The sequence below is a fragment of the Agrilus planipennis genome, unplaced genomic scaffold (assembly GCF_000699045.2).
Source record: "Agrilus planipennis isolate EAB-ADULT unplaced genomic scaffold, Apla_2.0 scaffold30, whole genome shotgun sequence".
In the NCBI taxonomy this organism is placed as follows: domain Eukaryota; kingdom Metazoa; phylum Arthropoda; class Insecta; order Coleoptera; family Buprestidae; genus Agrilus; species Agrilus planipennis.
Genome location: NW_020438923.1, coordinates 1564619 through 1588271, shown reverse-complemented (window position 1 = coordinate 1588271; position 23653 = coordinate 1564619). Strand labels below are relative to the sequence as shown.

Sequence of the window (23653 nt, the reverse complement as noted above, 5' to 3'; positions counted from 1 at the left end):
TAAAGCAACAAACAGTGCTGTTGTAAATGAGAATGAAGGTAGCAGGTTAAAGGATGAAAATGAAAACATAGTAGAACAATTTATTTAACGTAAGACATGGAACGAAAATAACGATTTATTTATTGAAATATAACCATGGGAATATTCCATTATTTTTTTTTTTTTAACGGATTCTTGGTACATAAAACAGTCAAAATTTTGCCAAGTCGAAGCCCATCCAGTTTCCTTCTTCGTTTTCGTTCAGGGCATTCTGATTTGTACTCGATCCTTTCATAGACGTTTCGCTAGTAGTTTTAGAATCTTCCGAATAAATTGACGGAGTGTTGTTATTGTTAAAACCGGAAATAATATTGTCGCAATTCAATTTACAATTGCCCTGTTTCAAAACCAAATTCACCCTTTGCAAATAAGCAACGGACTCGTTGTTGTTTTCAACCCTCACAAATTGGGCTGCATTACGGCAGACTATTTTCTCGCACGGTTCCGGAAACTCCCCGAAGTTAACGTAGGAGGGTAACTGGTCGGTATCACCGCCAGCCAGGACGTCACAACCCCTTTCGCATTCGCATATTTCCGTTTGCTTTTTATGAATCAAAGTGTGGTGGTTCGAACACGATACGCTTTCGATACCTGCGGCTGAAATGTTATCGAGGGGGATGGAGTTTTCGAGGGAGGAAACACTTTTTGTGGAAAAATTTTGTTTTTGGATAATGAGGCTGTCCCTGGCGGCACTCAGTTTGCTGTTTTTTGTCATTAGAAGAAGAGTTTCGAAATCTTCATCGTCCGATTCTTCAGATTTGTCGGAAAATAAGATGCGTCTAGGTTCTTCTTCGATTGGGGAGAGATTTTGGTGGTTGTTGCTGGCGGGTTCCGGATGACGCAGAAGGAGATCTGCGGGTGGTTTTAGAGGTATGTCGTCCACGTTTATTACCCGCGTGGCAACGGGGTTTTTTGTCCAGGGTTGCAACGGTTTTTCGGTAGTTGGACTGATTGAAATCCAATACTTTTCATTGCCGGATTTTTCCGATTGTTTCGTCTTAAACGCTGTGACCAATTCGAAGTTACCAATGCTAGGCCTTTTTTCCTTTTTAGAACTTTCGGCTTTGGGCAAAACCTTTTCCTTTTCCACAACAACGTCATCCTTTTTGGTCTCTTTCAATTCTCGATTCGGGGTCGAATGACTCGCGCTGGTCATGTTTTCGAGGATGAAATCGTTGAATGCTGTGCCATTGTCAGAACATGGCGACCTATCAGCACACTCTGGCACATGCTTCTCGAAGAACATGTCTAAAATATCGGCCACAAACTCGCTTATGGTGAATATCTTGTCAGAAACTTCGTAGCTCTCGTTGGTCCCTTCGGATTTTTCTTCTATTTCGAGTTTTTTTATTATGTACGCAGACATTTTTAGTCGCAGTTCGTTTTTTTGTTCGTTAGACAATTTGTCGCCGCAGTACTGGAGGTATAACCTTTTTAAGTTGTCGAACAACTTCGATACGCAAGGATCGTGGACGATTTCAGGAAAAATTAGCAGTTCTTTTATTTCGAAACACTGCTTAAGTAAATATTCGTAAATCACCTCGGACATTTTGATAACCTTCTCGTCCTTTTCGGGTAGAAGCCAAATGGACTTTTCAGAATTTTCAGGGGAACAAATACTGCAAGCACTTATCCCTTCGTCCCGACTGTTTTCGGAGGGATCGCAGCAAATATTGGCTACTGAAGCATTATCATTGTTAGGCTCATTAACCACTTTTTCTTCGATAGAAATTATTTTCACGTCTGACTCATTAGAGTCAGGTTTCTTTTCAGAGTAGAAACTAACATATTCCATTTCCGAAAATTCTGCTTTCGATGTAGTTTCATACCAAAAGGAGAGAGACCTGTTGATAATCTGGTCGATAATTTTTTTGAAGTTTTCAATATCAACTTTTTCAGTATTGACGGAATTGGTCTCTTTAGAGTTTTCGACAATTTCCTCTACTTCTTCTTCCTCCTCAATATCCTCGAGTACGTACGACATAGTCAGGACTTTGCCTGGTATATCCGTACCTTTAACTGATTTTGAATCGTCTTTATTATCAGCAGCAAGAGTTTCCTCGCTTTCTTTTTGAATTTGATTATTGAAATTGTGTTTAACACTCGAAACAGACGAAGCAGTAGATATAACATCTTCACTCGAGGATGACGAATGGAAGGGTAAGTATTTGAAAAAGTTTCCATCTGTTATGTTATTCGTGACGTTTTGAATCAATTCCTGCGTTGAAGTGTTCCGGAAAGGCATACCATTCAGCGTATTATTATCAAAAATGTTGTTTGTGGAATTCGCTATTATTTCGTCATTCGAAACGCCATTAAAAGGCAACATATTTAACAATTCCAACGCATCCATAACCACCCTTTTAAATAGTTTACAATCTCCGCCTATTTCTAAAACTTTATTAGTCAACTGTTCCGCAAGAGTAACAATTTGGGTCTCGATTTTCTTTCTTGGATCTAATTGTAAATGATTTTCGCTTTCATCCCCACTTTCGTCACACGGACTTTTACTGCCCACCTCATTAACCAAAGAAATGTGCATTTTTTCTATAATATCTTTCTCGTAATCGGACCCGTCGTCACTGTCGTTATTCATCATCGGATGCTGTAAAATTCTGGTCGACGAAAACCCAAAGGGTTCTGTGGCTTCCCCCAAGAAACTAGTTTGGCACCCTGCAGTTCTCGTTCGTACGCCTCGATTTGCCTGTAGGGTGCTCGCAAAGGGGTAGATAAACTCGCGTAACGTCTGCATCGAAATGGAAAGGGTAAGGGCTTGCGCGTCTCCAATATTTATGGTAACGATGGGCCGAACGTCGACTTGGTTTCGTAATGGTACGTCAAAAAAGGCTCGTCCAGGACGACCTGAGCAGCCAGGATTATGAATTCGCGATCTCAAAATCGGTATCATGCTTTTAGGGGTGCGCGTGATGCGTGCGATATGAAAATGGGTGGGATTTGGAAGAGCGTAAGAACCCTTCGGGAACCCGAAATGACTGTAAGTGCGATAAAAACTGGGTCTAGTCACTTGTATTGCTTGCGATAGAACCTTAACAGCTCTAACACCTGAAAGAGAGCAAAATGTTGTTTAGAGGGGGGTTAATATGCCACCAAACAGATCTCGAAAGGGCGCAAGAAAGATGAAGGCTTTAACGATTTTTTATGCGCGACGATTCAAGTTGCATAAAACAAAAACACAAAAAAAAAACCACCCCACACCAAACAACCCTCGCCGATCACCCACTTACTTCTATTGCTGCTCACTGAAATTCGTTCAACTTTGCGATGCTGTACAGGAGTGTCTACTGCTCATGCAAAAAAATTTAAACATGCATTAAATGTGCCGGTGTTTGAAAGAAAGTTTCATAAAAATAATATTGGACGTAACGCCAATTTAAAAAGCTGTCACAAGACACCTTGTACTCTTGACACATGCTAAGGAATGGAAATTACACGAATATTCATATTAATATCAAACATTAACCACTATTAAGAACTTCCTAAAGTATTTCATACGATACATTAGTTGGACCTAATCAATACGTTTCATCGTTGTTCCTGCTGTCACCTTTCGTAGTTCGGTGCGTAAAGCCAAAGGGTTCGATTCCCGGCGAGGGTATGACAGCAGCAACAACTTTTTTTTAATTAAATTCACTTTTTTTTGTGCTGCATGTACAATAAGAATTAAAATTTGTCGCTAAAGCTATCACTTAAATCGGAACACTTTGCGGCAAATGCAAAAATTTCAAAAAAAAAGCGTGCGCCCATCTAAACCCGTCTAATATTTGTAAAAATTATAATAATAATCTGCAATTTTAGATCTCTATTTTAGCTGTAAGTGAATTCTAAGTAATTTTTTTTTGTTTCGAAACAATTCAAAACAGAGATGCTTCTAAGTCTTTCGCTCTCGTTTTCCTAACTGAAAAACTCACCCCATCACTTATGAGTTTTAATTGCTTTAAAAGAAGGCGACATCATTATATTATATGTAATATCTATAGAGTGCGTTTATCGCTAGTTTCTTTTGTTTTTTTTTCCTTTTAGAAATTACTTAAAATATTATTTTAAAGGAAACATTCAAATGTTTATTAACACTTACCGTCACTTAAAACTACTTCAGGTTGGCTAGGTTTAGGAGCCTGCGATGTTTGTATTCTGAGAACTTGAGGTTCTGTAATAAACGTAAAATGAGCGCAATGCTTTATGCTATGTATACCTGTCACCCCTGACAAGATTTAAGGGCGGTTTTAAACTGATAATAAACACTAACCGTCTTTGCTTTCCTCTTCAGTTTCACTAGCTGCCGATAAGGGTGACTGAACATTACCGTCGATTCGTTTATTAGAAGAAGATAGTCCCTCAGATTCGCTAAAATCTGTGTCATCTGAAAGATTAAAAAAAAAAACCTTTTCGATCCGCAATTCAACCACGGACAACCGTCACGACTTACATTCTCCCTTAGCTTTTCGTTCGATCGTCTTTTTGTACTCGTCGAGTTCTTCGTCGGTCACGCAATCGAATGGATTTTTGGCATACGGCGACTTGTATACCATGGCGTTGTGTTGGAAGTCGCGCTGGATGATCCCCTTGGACGCGGCACCCATGAGGACGACGTGGTCGCCCGTCTGGGTCACCGTCGCGTCCTGCATTTTCTTCGCTTCCTCCCATGTCACACCCTCCAGGATGTGAGACTGAGGACCCGCGGATATTTTGTCTGCTCGTCGATAGTCTTTTATCTACGCGAAATACCAACGTTGAATTTTGTTGTTGTTATTTGACATTGTTTTCAAGATATTTATACGAATTTTTCTTGAATTGTTGACCCTTCAAGGACCCCACCCCCTCGCGCCTACAAACGCGTCACTATTTCACCCTTGTTCCCTTTCCACATACGTCCGGCTGTCTTACTTACAAAAACATTTTAAAAAAAGACTAGATACGAACGTATTTTCGGTAATTCTACAACCCTTTCATCAAACACAACCGGATGTGTTTGGTATAAAGTCCAGGCAGGAAGTAAGCTAACGCATGAACCATGACCTGCGATAAAATTAAATAAACCAAAGCCGTTCTGGCTCGTCGGTGAATCTATTTTTGTTAACGGTACTCTTCGTACTAGCGCATAGTGTGCATGCCATTGAAGACACACATTTTACACGTCACTATTAAATAAATAAATAAACAGTCGGCAACCCTTTGCTATTAAATATATATATACATATGCACATCCACGTCTGTAAATAAGTTTGATTCTATTTTCGTTTAAACAGTTGCGTCACTACATAGCAAGCCCAATTTGACTTTAATTAACCTTTTCACAAGGCTGTCCAACACATTACAGACCTCCGGATGATAGTATGTAGTTTTGAGGGCCATTCGTAAACAACTGATTGTGAATGAAACAATTCGCGATAAAAAAAAAACACTATCAACATCAGGACACGACAGTCAATTGTCGCTGTAATTACGTTATATACCATATTTACGATTATTGTTAACATTTTTTGTTAAACTTTATAGTTACCTACAATAATTTGCCTAAAAAAAATTATTCGAAATTAAAAACAACGATGTACCCTAGTTTCTGTCAGTTTATATCTCCGCCTTTGGTAGACGGTAACTAATTAAAAGTAATTTAGGTCAATCGTTAATTAAGTAAAATAAAAATTTATTTTAGGTATTTAGCGGTGTGAAACTTAGAAACAATAACTTACTTACCTTTGGTGCCCGATATACAAAAATTATGTTTAAAAAACTCGTATTTCAAAATCATAAAACAAAAAACAAATGATCACTTACCTGTTGTTGCAACCGTTTGAATTCCTTGGGGTTGGTATTTTTTGGGACGAACTGGAGGGCGGCGTCGATCTTAACGGGGGTGCTAGAGTGTGTCGGAGACCCCTCAGCCACCCACTGTAACAAAACCAGCACATTAGTGACAAAAAACTTCGCGTTATCTACAATATTCATTCAAAAAGCGTTTGATAGTTAGATAAGAACAAAAAACATTATTTTCTTTTGTTCTTTTGTAGTCTAATAAAAACTGAATGTGTATTTGTTTGTTATGGTTTCGAAGGTTGTAGTGAGAAGGGGGTGAGGGTGAGAAAGGGTAAGCCACCGGCCGGTGTTTTGCCGTTCGTGTCACCAATGTACTGGTTTCGTAGACGGGCATAGCACACTTCGACCGAAGTGACTTACAACACCAAAAAAAAAAAACATTTTCCGAAACACTTCAACTTTTTTTGGTTGTTTCGTGCATTTCTACCTAATGTTGATACCACTTTGTTTTATACATCTAATCGTTAGTCTACTGTTTCGTGCTTCTCTCTTGTTTTAATTGTTTGGACCATTGATTTACAATTGTTTAATTGTGAACCCTTGTTAAACAGGAATTAAAAGAAACACAGAAACATCCGAATACATGGAATGTTTATTACAAATTACAGCATAATTGAATCAAGGCATAGACTGAATATAATAATATTAAAATAGGTACCTAACTATAATTATTATAATAAAAGTCATAGCACAGCGAAATATATTCACAAAATACGTAACTTTCAAATTGCTTAATAGATGCAAAAGTTTCGACTTCTACTGTTTGTATTTTAATCGTATGCATTTAATTTAATAAAGTTAAATAACAATCTGTTACAAAACAAGTTCAACGAAAATTAATTTATCATAAGTTTATGTGAGAAAATGGGTCACCCAATCAAAAAATATAATTGCGAATAAAATCCTATAATAAAATGGCAAAAGCTGCGTGCACTTTCTATTAGACTTAAGGAACACAATAATAAACAAACAACCGCTCTCAATAATAATAGTGGAATGTGTACGATTATGTTTATTGCCTCTTAATGGAAAATGGGTCGCTAAATACTAGACCAACGGATAAAAAGACGAAACTGAGATTTTTATCGGGCGTTTTGGTTTTTATGGCAACTTTTATAAATGGCGAAATTGTGCGATTAAACGTTACAAAAATAAACATTTTGTCAGTTTTGGTACTGCCAAATGCTAAAAGATATAATTTAAAAGAATAAATTGACATATTTTCAAAATAATTTTTTTGTAACTGTAGTAGTATTTGCGGACTTCAAAAATTGGACGTTTTCTGACAATTGACGAGTATTTTTTCCAAATAACGTATTTTAACTATATAAAATATATTCTTTAAAATAAATGTCTGTCTATGGGATTAATAATTTAAAATATTTGTACCATATGATCATATAAACTTTTAAGACTTGTTTTTCACTTGAAAAAAAAGAAAAAGAAAAAACAAAAGCTATTGTTCCAATATGGACAAAAGAAGTCACAGCAACATTAGAACTACGTTGTAAATTGCATCGTTAATGTTTGTTTTTTAGAATAATATTACTACGATGAGATCAACGGTTTTCCTTTTGTAATTTTAAACAAAACTGTTATCGTATGGCACAAGAAATTCCATCTGCTTTCTTAAAAAGTTATTAGTTAATCATCACCTCGTGGGACATAATTAAAAACAACAATTACATTCACCGGAAAAATAAAATTAATAAAAAAATGGATCTAAATTACATACGTATTTTGTTGAAAATTGCACATTTATATACGACGTACAGATTGGACACACACCCCTACCCCCTTCTTAAATACAATAATAGCAATATATATGTACGAGTACCTACAAGTTACTACTAAACTTAATTTTCTTTTTTGATTTTTTTTGTTCACTTTTAAAGCTTACTACAATTCGTAAAATTAATTAAGCGACCAAAAAATTGCGTATTACGACTATAACTTCAAAAATTACGGAAATGTACTGTGAGTACCATCATTTTTACGATAAATATATATATATTAAATATGGCCAGTGATTAGAATGGATCGTTTTAGTCTATCGATAGCAATTCTATTCACTCTTATCTTCAAACTTAATGTATTCTACCTTTGTTATCTTTTTAGGGTCCGGGGTGCCAGTTTCGAGTATTTCCACCTTCTGATAGACATTGGGGGAGTTCAGCCATCGCGTACGATCATTACCACGCCTTCCATCCAATCGCTTCCACAATCTGCAACAACGTTTCCACATTCACAAAAAGGAAACACGAATTTCACGTTAGAGAAAATTCTGACAGACAACTTGAAAATGAAAATCAAAGTTGACTACTGAATGAGGGACAAAATCGTACAAAATTAACAAGAATTCAAGTAGGAGACACTTACCCTTGTTTATATAGTTCTTCTTCTTCCAGGAGATAGCCAAGTGATGATACTGCAGGGGGCAATTCCACATCATTTTTAGGTCTTGGCGGTTCCGTCTTTACCAGCGGGTGTCTGTAGATGTAGCCCGTTCGGAAGCCGGCGTTGTCCAGCATCCTCATGAGCGCCTCGAACTCGGTGCCACCGACGCGGAATTTCCTTTCGAGCTTCTCCTCGAGGACAGTGTGCTGATCGGGTCTGGGAGTATTGTGGGGCGGTTTTCGCGCGGCGTCGTACATTTTTTTGCGCGTCTCGTCTGACAATAGGACGAGATTGTCGATGCCCGCGGGCATCAGTTTGAGCTGCGTTTCGCACGCCAGGACGGTGTTCTTCACGTTAAAGAACGCTTCCTCGATTGTTTCGCCGCAGCAAACAGCGCCTGAAAATAAGAAAAATGTCAAGACCTGACGTTCGCGGTCAAGTTTCGCAAGGTCGACCACAGAACTATTGATCAAAATCATTTACGGCGATGAATCGTCAAGGTTTGGTCTTCCCTGTCGTGAGGATGCAGAGTCGCTTGTTAACGCAGTCACGGATTGTCAAGATCTGGCCTTCGAGGCTGCGAGTATACAAGGTCGACGGTGAAATTACTGCTTAAAAACACTCACAGCAGTGCATTGTCCAAAATCTAGTGTTCGCCGCTACGAATATGTAAGGTCGACTGCGAAACAACTGCTTAAAGCCACTCATTTCTGTGAACTACCAAAATCTGGCCTTCGTCGCCGCGAGTAACTATGAAAGGTAGACCAGAAAACTACTACGTAAAGGCTCTCGCAGTTGTGAATTGCCAAAATCTGGCCTTCGCCTTTGCGAATACAGAAGAACGATGGCGAAGCTACTGCTTAAAGACAGTCGCAGCAGAAAATTGTCAAAATCTGGCCTACATCGTTGTGAGTATGCAAGACCGGCTGCGAAACTAGGTACTAATTAAGGACACTCGCTGCCGAGAATTGTCAAAATCTGACTTCCGCAGTTTCGAGTATATAATATCAACCGCAAAACTACTTCTTAAAGATACTCGCAGCCGTGAAGTATCAATATCTAACCTTAGCCGCTGCGAGTACACAAGGTCGACCGCGAAACTACTAATTAAAGACACTCGCTTCCGTCAACTGCCAAAATCTGACCTTCACCGCTCCGAGTACGTAAGGTCGACTACGAAGTCACTTGCTGCTGTGAATTGTTAAAATGTGGGCTTCGCCGCTGCGAGTATGTAAGGCCGAATGAAACACTACTGCTTAAATCACTCACAGCCGTGAAGTATCAAAATCTGGCCTTCGCCGCTGCGAGTATATAAAGTCGACTGCAAAACTAATGCCTAAACGCACTCGCAGCCGCGAAGTATGAAAACCTGGCATTCGCCGTTGCGAATATAGAAGGGTGAGTGCGAAACTACTGCTCAAAGCCCCCCGTTGCAGTGAATTACTGAAATATGGCCTTCGCCTCTGCGAGTATATAAGATCGACTGAAAAGCTACTGCTTAAAGGCACTCGCAGCAGTAAATTGTCAAAATCTAGCCTTCGCCGCTGCGAGTATGTAAGGCCGAATGAAACACTACTGCTTAAAGGCACTCGCAACATTAAATTGTCAAAATCTAGCCTTCGCCGCTGCGAGTATGTAAGGCCGAATGAAACACTACTGCTTAAAGGCACTCGCAGCATTAAATTGTCAAAATCTGGCCTTCGCCGCTGCGAGTATATAAGACCGACTGAAAAGCTACTGCTTAAAGGCACTCGCAGCATTAAATTGTCAAAATCTGGCCTTCGCCGCTGCGAGTATGTATGTAAGGTCGACTGAAAAACTACTGCTTAAAGGCACTCGCAGCAGTAAATTGTCAAAATCTGGCCTTCGCCGCTGCGAGTATGTAAGGTCGACTGAAAAACTACTGCTTAAATCACTCACAGTCGTGAAGTATCAAAATCTGGCCTTCGCCGCTGCGAGTAAGTAAGGTCGACTGAAAAACTACTGCTTAAAGGCACTCGCAGCAGTAAATTGTCAAAATCTGAACTTCGCCGCTGCGAGTATGTAAGGTCGACTGAAAAACATGCTTAAAGGCACTCGCATCCGCGAAGTATGAAAATATGATCATCGCGCTTGCGAGTATACAAAGTCGACTACGAAACTACTAATTAAGGACACTCGCAGCCGTGAATTGTTAAAATCTGACCGTTGCGACCGTAGGTATGTCAGGACGAATGCGAAACTACAATAAAAACATTCTAATGTCCGTACTATATCCTTTACAGCTTTCTGGATGCAACATTTAGAGGAAATACCTTTTCATACATGATTCTTATAAGATAATGAGGTTCCTATATTCGCCATTCAGTAAAATACATAAGCCTTACCTTTGCAGCCTAGTGTTTTAAGGGTACAACTTCGTGGACACAAAGTTTCAAGTTAGAAATTTCATGGTCGCAATTCATTAAGTTCATCGCTTAGCAAAAGCTAATTTTGTAATATCGCAGAGTATATGACAAACAATCATAACAAAATATCAAGATTAACGCGATTAAGTCATTGAAAGAATTAATAAAATAAATACCTACAGATTTAGGTTTACTGTTTTTTAATAAAATTTAACTCTCTTTTTATTCGCGAATCAAATAACCTAACAAAGACGTAATGAAAAATAAATAAAAAAATAAAAAAAATTGGTCTGAGCACATTTTGGTCGGTGCTAATACGACTAACTTCCCATTAGATAATACAGTTATTGTAAAGTACATTCGTTTCTAAAGTTTGAAAAAAACGCGGCACAATAATAAATAACAAACAATGTTTGAGAGTTCGTCATTTTATAAACCCATAAGAAACAGTATTTCGTCTGAGAAAACCGAATTGATAGAGTACTTGCATCAGTCAATTGGTAAATACTATTTTTTATTGTTTATCGATTGTTTATAACAATTCATTTTGTTATAAACAAATTTTTATTATAATATGTTATTATAATATGTTATTCCCTGTCTTGAATAATGATATTTCGTTATTATTGATTCCGTAACTTCATTGTTGTGATTAGATTAGAACGTATTTTAATTAAATTGTTTGTAATTAATTCGTTTTTTTTTTTATAAAAAAAAAACGGCTTGACCGATTTCGTTCAAATTTCTTTCAGATCTTCATTATGATAATATCTTTCGAAAAAATTTTGGTTGAGGGCGATATCTCAATCCGTTCTTGAGATATCGAAAACGAAAAAAATGCTGACATACGAACGTACGTACGTACGTACGTACGTACGTACGTACGTACATACACACATCATCAAAAAAATTGGCTAGCATGCTACTAATATGTTAAAACGTGGAAATATAATGAAAATTCCGATTTCACTTTTCGACCCAATTACAATAACTTCCTAATGGGAAGTTAATAATAAAAACGAAAAGTAACTCACCCTGATTTGTGAGCAGCAGGACTTTGTTCAAGGGTCCCAAATTCCGCGACACTTTCTCTTTCTCGTCTGGATCGTTAAGTCCGCCTGAAAACGGATGAGCACTCACTTCACCGATCACGACCGATTCCTGAGTAATCGGCAACAGGCCGCACTTTAGAGAGGAAACCGCGGCCACCGATGGAGTGCGGACACTTATTATGCACTTAATATCAGGACGCGCGGCGTGTATTGCCGCGTGAAGCGAGAAACCCGAAAGACTTATGCCGAAATTCGTAGTGCCCTGTTCGACAACGTTCCCCTGCATATCGACCTTGACCAAGCTTGACGCGGTCAACTCGTGATACAACAAACCCGTAGGATTCACCAGGAAATGCTCTTGGTCTTGGTTTAATCTGAAACAAATTAAAGACAAATTGAAGGAACAATTCTTTAGGATATTCCAGGCGAAAATTTAATTATTTCAAGTGCCAAAGAAGGTTCAAAAAGGGATGATTCTTACCTGGCAGTGATCTGAGAGTCAAGTCCCTGGGTCCAGCCATACAGGTCCATCAATCGGAAGACTGAGGCGAGTTTGCATCGAAGTATCTTTTCGCCTTTGGCATAGCCGATAGATTCGACGCCACGGATGTCGTTAATGGGCAAAACGCATCCCGCGCCCTTAAAGGTGCCCGCAGAATGACGTCCGGGAACGCCTCCCACCATGTCCGAGATCTGTTGCATGAGACTTCCGGGACCGACGCCGTCCCTCAACTGGGTCTCGATTATGCGTTCGAGCTCTTCACGAAAGAGCTAAGGAAAAACAAAAGACGATTCAAACACTCTGAATCAGGAACTGGTAAAAAATTATTTATTCACCTTGCTGTTCATGATGGCCTCGACCCGTTTTCGCCGTTCCATTTCGCGGACGTCGGCGTCAATGTCGACGGGACGCATCTTCGCTCGCTCGTCGTCTTCTTCTTGCTGCGTGACATCGTCGACTCCGTTCGTTTGGACAGCTGGATTCGTGTCTGTAGTCATTTTTTTTTGTTGTTAACTTTCAATTATGCTGGAACAAATGGAAAAAAAGATTATTTATTTGTCGATCGCTTTTGATCGATAACGGCGTACGAAAATGATCACTGGAAGAAGGACGAAATGGGCTGGACGTGGGATTAACTTGGAGGGAATAATTTAGAATTTTGTTGTGACAGTGGGACAGTGACATGGATTTTGACAGACTTGTGAAATTACTAACACACGTCCATTAATAAAATGAAATAAAACTATAAAAAGTTCTGTCTTAGCAATTCACCTAGACTTCCCGGTGTGGGACGTGATTTCTCATCATAAACAAGCCATCAATGTAAAATCAAGTTGACGTAAGGACCTTACCCTACTTACAATTCTTTTCGTTTAAAGCGTCATCCGAATTTGTCTTCTATTCTAATCTATATCTAATTCTAGTTATTTTTTAAATTTTACCGTCATACTTCTAAGTAGATAAGTAACTTTTGTAAAACCTTCTGTCGAATGATAATCAAGTTTGTTATTGGTTAAACAAAGCCGGGGGTCATTATCGTAAAAACATTTCCAAATGCAAATGCGTACAGAGTAACTAACCAATACGTCTGCATATACAAAGAAAGATAAAAACAATAGCCAAGTTCAACGACCCCAAAGTGTACTATGTATATACTTTACACCCTTATGCTAAGTTTGTTGAGTATATGCGGTAAAGTGTTTCGAGTGTATGCAACTATGCATGGCAAGTATGCAACTGTAATCAATAACAATAATGTTAACTGGTGCATTTCCTTTCCGTCACCAGCGACATATCGTGACGTAACATTTAACGGAAAAAAGGGCCGCGATACTTTTGAACAAAACTGCTTGGTAATAAGAAAACCTAAGGTATTCAGCATAAAGATAACGTGATAGTTACGGAGATAAGACCATTAGTTCCTGTTGTAAACCCTCCTTTAATATAGATTTTCAGTAAATCAACAGAAATTTTTTAAATGTATGATGAAATTGGTAACTCATTCGTTAATAATAAAGGGAAAAATATTGATAAAATGGTTAAGATTGACCACCAAATCATTGTTTATCTATTGGAGTTATGCTAAATGTTATGAACTATTAGACATGAAGGTCTAGTCAGAGACTTATTAGAGGCAGAAACGTGAGTTAGGAGGGGTGGAGGTAGACCTAGATTAGATTACTGTTCACAAATAGTTAAGGATGAGGGTTGTTCTAATATAGTTTTAGGGAAATGCGAAGTTTAGCTCAGGATAGGAAAGAGTGGAGGTACGTGTCCAACCAGTCTTAGGACTGATGACCTTATGATGATGATGATGATGATGGTGGGGACCATCATCTAGAACNAGGCATGAAGGTCTAGTCAGAGACATATTAGAGGCAGAAACAGGAGTTAGGAGGGGTAGAGGTAGACCTAGATTAGATTACTGTTCGCAAATAGTTAAGGATGTGGGTTGTTCTAGTTTTAGGGAAATGCGAAGTTTAGCTCAGGATAGGAAAGAGTGGAGGTACGTGTCCAACCAGTCTTAGGACTGATGACCTTATGATGATGATGATGATGGTGGGGGAGACCTCCTCTTTCGACCCCCCCCCAACCCCATCCCGAAGATGGTGGGGACCATCATCTAGAACTCTACCCTATTCGCAAATAGTTAAGGATGTGGGTTGTTTTAGTTTTAGGGAAATGCGAAGTTTAGCTCAGGATAGGAAAGAGTGGAGGTGCGTGTCCAACCAGTCTTAGGACTGACGACCTTATGATGATGATGATGATGGACCAATAAACAAATTAATAAAAGCTTATTGGAAAACTTATTACCCACTGTTAAGGGTCACTTTCAATTACTCCTATCGACCCATAAAATCCTTCATATTTTTTGAGTGATTATAATTTTTAAAACATTTCCAAATAACTTTTCAAAGTTTCATAAAATTAAAAACCCTTTTTTGTTTCATATTTCCTTATTACATAAGCTCACAAATCGCAAGTACCACCTACACAAACAATTCAATGGCTTTACCATTCCTTATAGACTTATTCATAGATTAATTTAGCAAATGCAATTGTTCAGCCAATTTACAGTTAATTTAAATAAACTAATGCCCATTCACAATCACATCACGCTAGTTCTCCTAATTAGCTACGCAAAAACATCTTTAGTCACTACAGTAGTAGCAAATGTCATCACATATAAAAGACATCCTAGACGAACACCAGGCATTTCAAATTTTAACTGTTTCTTTTTTTGTAAAAAATGACTCTAATCTCTCCAAATAACCAACGATGTGTTCTATATTTGAAATTTCTTTATTGTAAAAGCATAGAAGCGACGTTTCGACTGTCTATTTGAGTCATTTTCAAGCTCGAATTTCTATCATTGCTTGCATGTAATGTCGACTAGTATCACAATTGGTTTTAATAAGGGTTTTCATATTAACAAAAGTCGAAACGTCGCTTTTATGCTTTTACAATAAAGAAATTTCAAATATAGAACACATCGTTGGTTGTTTCGCGAGATTAGAGTCATTTTTTACAATTTGAATTTTGAACACCAACGAAATTAGATTCAATTAACTGTTTTTTTTAACTTCCCATTAGGAAGTTATTGTAATTGGGTCGAAAAGTGAAATCGGAATTTTCATTATATTTCCACGTTTTAACATATTAGTAGCATGCTAGCCAATTTTTTTGATGATGTGTGTATGTACGTACGTACGTANTAGTTAAGGATGTGGGTTGTTTTAGTTTTAGGGAAATGCGAAGTTTAGCTCAGGATAGGAAAGAGTGGAGGTGCGTGTCCAACCAGTCTTAGGACTGACGACCTTATGATGATGATGATGATGGACCAATAAACAAATTAATAAAAGCTTATTGGAAAACTTATTACCCACTGTTAAGGGTCACTTTCAATTACTCCTATCGACCCATAAAATCCTTCATATTTTTTGAGTGATTATAATTTTTAAAACATTTCCAAATAACTTTTCAAAGTTTCATAAAATTAAAAACCCTTTTTTGTTTCATATTTCCTTATTACATAAGCTCACAAATCGCAAGTACCACCTACACAAACAATTCAATGGCTTTACCATTCCTTATAGACTTATTCATAGATTAATTTAGCAAATGCAATTGTTCAGCCAATTTACAGTTAATTTAAATAAACTAATGCCCATTCACAATCACATCACGCTAGTTCTCCTAATTAGCTACGCAAAAACATCTTTAGTCACTACAGTAGTAGCAAATGTCATCACATATAAAAGACATCCTAGACGAACACCAGGCATTTCAAATTTTAACTGTTTCTTTTTTTGTAAAAAATGACTCTAATCTCTCCAAATAACCAACGATGTGTTCTATATTTGAAATTTCTTTATTGTAAAAGCATAGAAGCGACGTTTCGACTGTCTATTTGAGTCATTTTCAAGCTCGAATTTCTATCATTGCTTGCATGTAATGTCGACTAGTATCACAATTGGTTTTAATAAGGGTTTTCATATTAACAAAAGTCGAAACGTCGCTTTTATGCTTTTACAATAAAGAAATTTCAAATATAGAACACATCGTTGGTTGTTTCGCGAGATTAGAGTCATTTTTTACAATTTGAATTTTGAACACCAACGAAATTAGATTCAATTAACTGTTTTTTTTTTTTTTTTTTAAAAATCCTGTAAGTTGGGGCGCGGATAGTTTAATGAAGACATGTACCTAATAAGTATGTAGGTGTAAAAATGTGTAGCTATTTCGAGGCATGTGTGGGATTATGTACCTATACATGTATTACATACTTGCATACATGCATTTGTAAGTTCACATTACACAGTTGAAAGGATTAACCCCGCAACGGGGGGTCAACGGTCTCGTTTATAGGCTCGTCAAGACCGTAAAATTCAGGGGCATAAAAATAACAAAACTGGCTTTTGAATGCACCGTTCGACGTTGATAAAGTCAAAGTCTATTTCACTTTTATCTATTTCGAAAGCATTACCAATCGTAATCCTAATTCGAACATCGTGGATATAGAAGAAGTTAGTTTTGTGAAAAATATTAAAGAATACGGTTTAAAAGGTATCATTTTTGAGAGGGAGGACTTGCCTTCTTCTCAAAAACTGCCCCATTTTCTAAAAAAAAATTTTTTTTAATCGAAAATAACGATACGCCAACTTAAGATATGCAAATTCATTAAAATTATGTGGAAGTAGAAGATAAAAATTATAAATATTGCCTGATAACTGTTGATTTTCAATAATAATAATAATGTTTACAATACTGTAAACGTAAGTGGCTTTATAAAATTAAACCAAATTTTCTATATTTAGAAGTGACGCCACATCCCAAAAATGAAGCAATAAAAACATATCAAAAGTTTATGTACATAATGATTGCATTAATATTTTTCACATTATAAATTGCAAGTGTATTATATACTACTAATATACACTACTGGGGAGTTGAAAAACAATCGGTACATGTAAGTGTGATTAGAGGTCGCACCCCCAACTCGTATTTCTTTTGTTTAAGCGGCGATAAAAGAGCCCACCCCTAGTCAAACATAGATCTTCTGAACAAGCCTTTCTTTGTACAAATGAATAGGTAAAAAGCAACACGTTGGGACGACTGGAAATCAATAAGACGGCGCCACAATGTCACCCTGTTGCTAGGGCAGTCTTTTTGCTTGAGGAAATACAGGTGACGCAATCCGACCGATAAATTTTCCAGTCATTGACCGAGTATTATCAATCGTAACGATTATTAGGCAATGATTTTTAATAGTTAGAAACTCGAAAAATGCATCGAAGAATGTTAAAAGCCATTACTGGACAAGAAATAAGATGCTTTCAAGTCGCTTCTTTGGGAATTCAAGTGTGGTCATTATCAATGAAGACCACGATGGAAATTAACATGTATCCAATTTTTTTTCAATAAATGATACAGGGTCGTGTCGCATTTAATAAAAAAGTCACTTCTATGCTCGCGAACGGTTAATTTAGAAATTCGAAAAAGCCTGTTAAAGGTGTACGTTTGGAGCGCGGCGTTGTACTGGTGCGAAACACGGACAGTGGACGCGGCGGAAAAAGAAAAGGTTAGAAGCTTTCGAAATGTGGTGTTATAGGCGAATGATGACCATAACGTGAATAGAGAAGGTTAGAAATGAAGAGGTATTAGAAAGAATAGGAGAACAGAGGACTCTATGGAAGTCAATAAAAAATAGGCTAGGACATCTTCTCAGGCATGAAGGTCTAGTCAGAGACATATTAGAAGCACAAACAGGAGTTAGGAGGGGTAGAGGTAGACTTAGGTTAGGTTACTGTTCGCAAATAATTAAGTTTTAGGGAAATGCGAAGTTTAGCTCAGGGTAGGAAAGAGTGGAGGTACGTGTCCAGCCAGTCTTAGGACTGATGACCTTATGATGATGATAATGAAATGATACTTTATTGTTGTATTATGAATCGAGGGAAGAATGTACGTACTTCTCTCGGGCGTCAAATATTACCCGCCACCCGAACCGAAGATAAGGGCGTAAACTACCGGGTAGAACGCCGAACTACTTCCCGTTTACAATTTTTAACGTACCCCCACCCACAATGTATGATTATTCCTGATTTCGGGAACGAGAAAGTCCTACATAATCTCACGAGTGAGATTTACTCTCTAGAATTAGAAAAAGATTTCACAGAAATATGGTAAAATAGAATATCTGGGCCCAAGGGAAGAAAGTATTGCATTCGCTCCCGTGGGGTGGGAAAGTGGATCTATTCCTAATGAGTAAATGAGATTACTTATGTACATTAACCCTTAATATTTGTAACAGGGTAATTTTTCTCATTTCGATTAGAAATTTGCTTAGATAGGATATGTGTGATCAGAAAATATCTAATCACAATTATTGGTTGTTTGCCTGATGTGACGACAAATTCGCTAAATATGTTTGTTCAAGTGTTAGAACCATATCTGAATGCCTATCTGCTCGTTGTAAGGAATAAGAAGAACGGTACTTTTGACAATAGCCGTTTAGACTTCACCTGACCGACTTTGAAGAACAAGTTTTTTTTTCTCTTCTTTACAGTCAGTCAGTGTTCTTGATAAAAGACTACAGCAAACAGCATTGGTAATAATAAAATTGTTTCTACAGTAACATTTGCAGAACGACAGAAATTTGTTCTGGGAAGTCAAATAACTCTTCTTGTTGTCACACTTCATTTAACCGATTAGAGAAGAAAGAGAAGTTGTCGCAAATAGCATAAACCTATTGTTTCTGAGAATTCACAGTCTAAAATTTTTAGTGGATATATATAACTACTCGTCACTTGTTTTATTTAAGGCCTGATGGCACTTTTACTATTGATCATCATCATTATCATAAGGTCATCAGTCCCAAGACTGGTTGGACACACACCTCCACCTGAGTTAATCTAATCTTTCCCTAAAACTACAACATCCCACATTCTTAACCATTTGTGAACAATAATCTAGTGTCCGACCGAAACTGGTTTTTACGACCGAAACCGGAACCGAAACCGAATTTCGGCAACGGTCTCAGTTTCGGCCGAAACCGAAACCAAAACTTCCTTATAAGGATCATGTTTTGAGAGAAAAATAAAGAAAACGTTATTATAATCAGTCAGTTTTATTTTTTTTATCTTTAAATCACATGGCTCTGCAGTCTTTGACATTTTCACTTATTGATAATCAAATCAAAATAATAAACGCACTTTCGGTCGGACACTACAATAATCTAATCTAGGTCTACCTCTACTCCTCTTAACTCCTGTTTCTAACCCCAATATGTCTCTGACTAGCCCTTCATGCTTGAAAAGGTGTCCTACCAACCTATCTCGCTTATTGACTTCCATAGAGTCCATTGTTCTCCTATTCTTTCTAATATCTCTTCATTTCTAACCTTCTCTATCCACAATATCCTCATCATTCGCCTGTAACCCCACATTTCGAACGCTTCTACCCTTTTATTTTCCGATGCGCCACCGTGTATGTTTGGCATCCCTACATCGTCGCGCTCCAGACGTACACTTTTAACAATCTTTTCCAATGCTTCAAAAATACACACCCCTTCTTCAATATGATGACTACATTAGGAAGAGAAGTATGAGTTGAAACCGCGATAACCAAAGTTTATCCTTATTACTCTATTTTCAAATAGAAATTGCTACCCAAAATGTAAACCTTCAGTACCAATTGACTGGCCCTTACTACTACATACTTTTATTATAGTTGGTGGGACTATTGATGACAGTATTTGCACTTTATCAACAGATACGATTGTACAACAACGAGCTCGTCAACCTTGGTTTTAAAGCCTATTTTAACTACATACAAACGAGCAATTATTCTATTTATACAGCAATCAACGGAAAACATATTAAACGAACTTACATCGGCCGAAGATTATCTTCCTCAAACGTCGAACGTTTTATAATGAACCGAGCGAACCTTTTTATTTATAGGTGCCAAATGTAGTTTGGTTAACCATAACGAAAAATTGGATCAGAAAACATCACAAGGAAGTTACATGCGTTTTCCTGGAGATAAAAACGTTTTATGATTATCTACGCATTAAATTGTGGCCATTTAGGTACTGTATTATACAAGTCATAATCGTAAGTTTCCTCGTTATATACAATTATTGATTAGTGTACTTTTTTTGAAAATTAGAACACACCATGGGCTACTTACATACATACATTAAGCTAGCACGCCAAAGTTATATTTCTTATATCGAAATTGCAGTATAATTTGTCGCTAATGTGTTACCAAATCAAAAATTTGTCGCTCCAGCCTGTTATAACCGAAAAATAGATGAAATAATATCAAGCTGACATCATACAGTGTATAGAAATGAAATAGAGAAGTACTTTTAAGAGCTATCATTTGTCGCTGAAACATGGTACTTTTATCCATTTTGTCGATGGTCTATCCGCCAGCAGTCCAGAGGAAAACAACTGGAGGCTCGTCAATGTTGCACTGCACTTACAAGTATCTACGATTGGCGTAGAAAAACCCTGCAAGTGTTAGGGTATAATTTGTCGCTGAAACATGGTACTTATCCATTTTGTTGCGAGTCCAATTTCAAAGAAAAACAATTGGAGAGCAGTCAAACAAAACACTGACAATAGTACCAGCATAGAGACTCTGCAGTTATTTGTCTGTGAGCCGCTGGCGAATACAGCAGCGACAAAATGGGTAAAAGTACCATCATTTAGCGACAAATCATAGGCCTTAGTCTTACCTCTACGGCATTTGTATTCCTAGAAATACGTTATGTATACCTTGGCGACTTTGCAGTCGTTTTACACTAGACAGTTGGAGGGTAGAAAACCGACAAAATAAGTAAAAGCATCAACTATCGGTGACAAATTATAGCTCTCATAGAGTATTTTCTCTACACGATTTATATTTCTAAATATGCTATATGTATTGCCACCTTGACGACTTTCCAGTTGTTTTTCTCTGGAGCACAGGCGGATAAAGCAGTGACAAAATGAGTACATAGTACCATCTTCAGCGACAAATTATAGCCTTTAGCATTACTTCTCTATGTCATTTCTATTCCGAGAGAAACGTTATGTGTACCTTGGAGGCTTCGCAGTCGTTTTTCTCTAGAGAGTTGGAGGGTAGAAAACCGACAAAATAAGCAAAAGCATCAACTTTCAGTGACAAATTATAGCTCGCCATTTATATTTCGAAGTGCGCTATGTGTATTGCTACCTTGGCGACTTTCCAGTTGTTTTTCTCTGGAGCACAGGCGGATAAACCAGTGACAAAATGAGTACATAGCACCATTTTCAGCGACAAATTACAGCCCTTAGCATTATTTCTCTATGGCATTTCTATTTCGAGAGATACGTCATGTGTGCCTTGACGGCTTTACAGTCGTTTTTCTCTAGAGTGTTGGAGGGTAGAAAACCGACAAAATAAGTAAAAGCATCAACTTTCAGTGACAAATTATAGCTCGCCATTTATATTTCGAAGTGCGCTATGTGTATTGCAACCTTGGCGATTTTTCAGTTGTTTTTCTCTGGAGCACAATCAAATAAACCAGTGACAAAATGGGTAATAGTACTATCTTCAGCGACAAATTATAGCCTGTTTTTCGCTGGCAACTGGAAGATAGGTTAGCGACAAAATGAGTAATAAAAAAATGAATAAGTACCATTTTTCAATGACAAATTATAGCTTTAATAGTAGTTACATTGTAAACTTGATATCAGGCTAACATTTCATCTATTTTCCAGTAGCCGGTTGGAGCGACAAATTTTTGGATTTAGCAACAAACTAGCTACAAATTATAGTGCATTTTAGAAATGAGAGATATAGTTTATTTATATTAAATTCATATTCGTCTGCTACATCTTCTGTGAGACACACTGTACAAAAACTTTTAAAAATATGCGTAGCCGTTACTAGGTGCTTCATCATTGTCTTTTATTACTATTTCATATAATCCTGTCGAAAAGTCTAAAGCTTGAAGTCGTTATTTCCCGTGTCAGTGAACCGAAACGACGGCGTCGCACCAAAGCGCCGCGACGGTCCTTACTTTTACCCAACAATCGTAAGTAAATGGGTGTTACCAAGACAACTATGCCAGTTATTTTTATTCGATGAACACTTCGGTTTTAATATATGTCACCTGTCGGATCTCTCCTGTTCTTCGGCAGAAGTAAATTTTAACACAAGCGCCAAGAAAAAAATATACCTGGTAAAGCTCGGTTATAAGCTACCGGAAGAGCCTTCATTATACACATAACTGAACACACAACCGGGCATTAAACAATTGTTTATCGATTCCATTGGCAAAATGAAGATACATTTATAAACAGTGAAATGTGGATCTAAATAATTGATTTTTTCATCGACACCACTCTTTCTGCACAAGTCTCCGAGTAAATTATTTAATACGAGCAGCTCTGTTATCTGATGACTCATACCCCAGTTGATATGCATAATTAAATAACTCAGATATTATGTATCACCATCACGGTGCATTTCGTTCGCGTAAGGTCATGCTTTTAAATAGAAAATAGTGCTTTTATTTATAATTAGTAAACATAAAGTGCGATGATCATTATGTCGATTTTACAATTTTCAAATTGAATTAATATCGTCATCACCATCATCATCATCATCACCCACCACCATATAACAACCCATGAAACTTTTAATTTAACGTCTTTGAAGATACCACGAAACGTAACAAATGTATCATAGACATTACTTCTTTGTAATTCAACAGGTGATCCACAATACACACATCGGAATTAGAAAAACAAATAAAAGCTACTGTATGTATTATTACTACACATCTTTTGTTTTAAGTCACCGCCCACACTTCGTTCTGTAGTTAATACACAGCAAGTATTCGTGTGTTAGGCGGTGACAGGTAGCATGTAATCAGTTGTTTAATAAATGTCTATTATCTAATACCTGAGTGTGAATAAATTGACACGTTGTTTATTATTGAATCGAACGGAGTTACTAACGATTACGATTTCGATGGACGAGAAGAGTAGTACTTGGATTGTTGGATTTTAGGACGGAAACCAACGAAGCAAAGCATTTCATGCGTTGGAGTGAAGCCAAGGCAACAAGGTCAAAATAATTCAGTCCAAAATTAGAGGATAAGAGAGATCGGTGTGGATTTATCACACTGTAGTCGAAAATTCTCCGAGCGCTACGTAAAAATAAACGAAACTCATATGAAGAATATGCACCTAAAACTTTATAAAAAGTCGTACCAACAAATGTCCCAAAAACGTCCACATAAATAAGTTACAATTTTAATTTTGTTGAAGCTTATCTTCTAATACCTTATAAAGCAGAGGATAGCACAGGGTCGTGTCGCCTTTAATAAAAAGAAGTCACTTCTATGCTCGCGAACGGTTAATTTAGAAATTCGAAAAAGGTTGTTAAAGGTGTATGTTTGGAGC

At 37.4% G+C, this 23653-nt stretch overlaps 1 protein-coding gene across 4 annotated transcripts in view; it reads right to left on the bottom strand.

The window, feature by feature from the left end:
- The window catches only part of LOC108732308 (protein hu-li tai shao), a 31624-nt gene that overhangs the window by 999 nt on the left and 6972 nt on the right, over positions 1-23653 (bottom strand). Inside the window, exons 1-11 of one of the 4 annotated variants that reach the window (XM_018463023.1) lie at positions 12800-12902; positions 12548-12737; positions 12192-12481; positions 11693-12084; positions 8254-8668; positions 7976-8099; positions 5836-5949; positions 4487-4772; positions 4307-4420; positions 4136-4207; positions 98-3102 (exon numbers count right to left, since the gene is read on the bottom strand). In XM_018463023.1, the coding sequence (XP_018318525.1) occupies positions 191-3102; positions 4136-4207; positions 4307-4420; positions 4487-4772; positions 5836-5949; positions 7976-8099; positions 8254-8668; positions 11693-12084; positions 12192-12481; positions 12548-12709 (4881 nt within the window). In that variant the 5' untranslated portion in view covers positions 12710-12737; positions 12800-12902 and the 3' untranslated portion in view covers positions 98-190. Of the gene's footprint in view, positions 1-97; positions 3103-3284; positions 3342-4135; positions 4208-4306; positions 4421-4486; positions 4773-5835; positions 5950-7975; positions 8100-8253; positions 8669-11692; positions 12085-12191; positions 12482-12547; positions 12738-12799; positions 12903-23653 lie in introns of those variants that run through there. The other 3 variants (XM_018463024.1, XM_018463022.1, XM_018463025.1) reach the window with 3 other exon arrangements.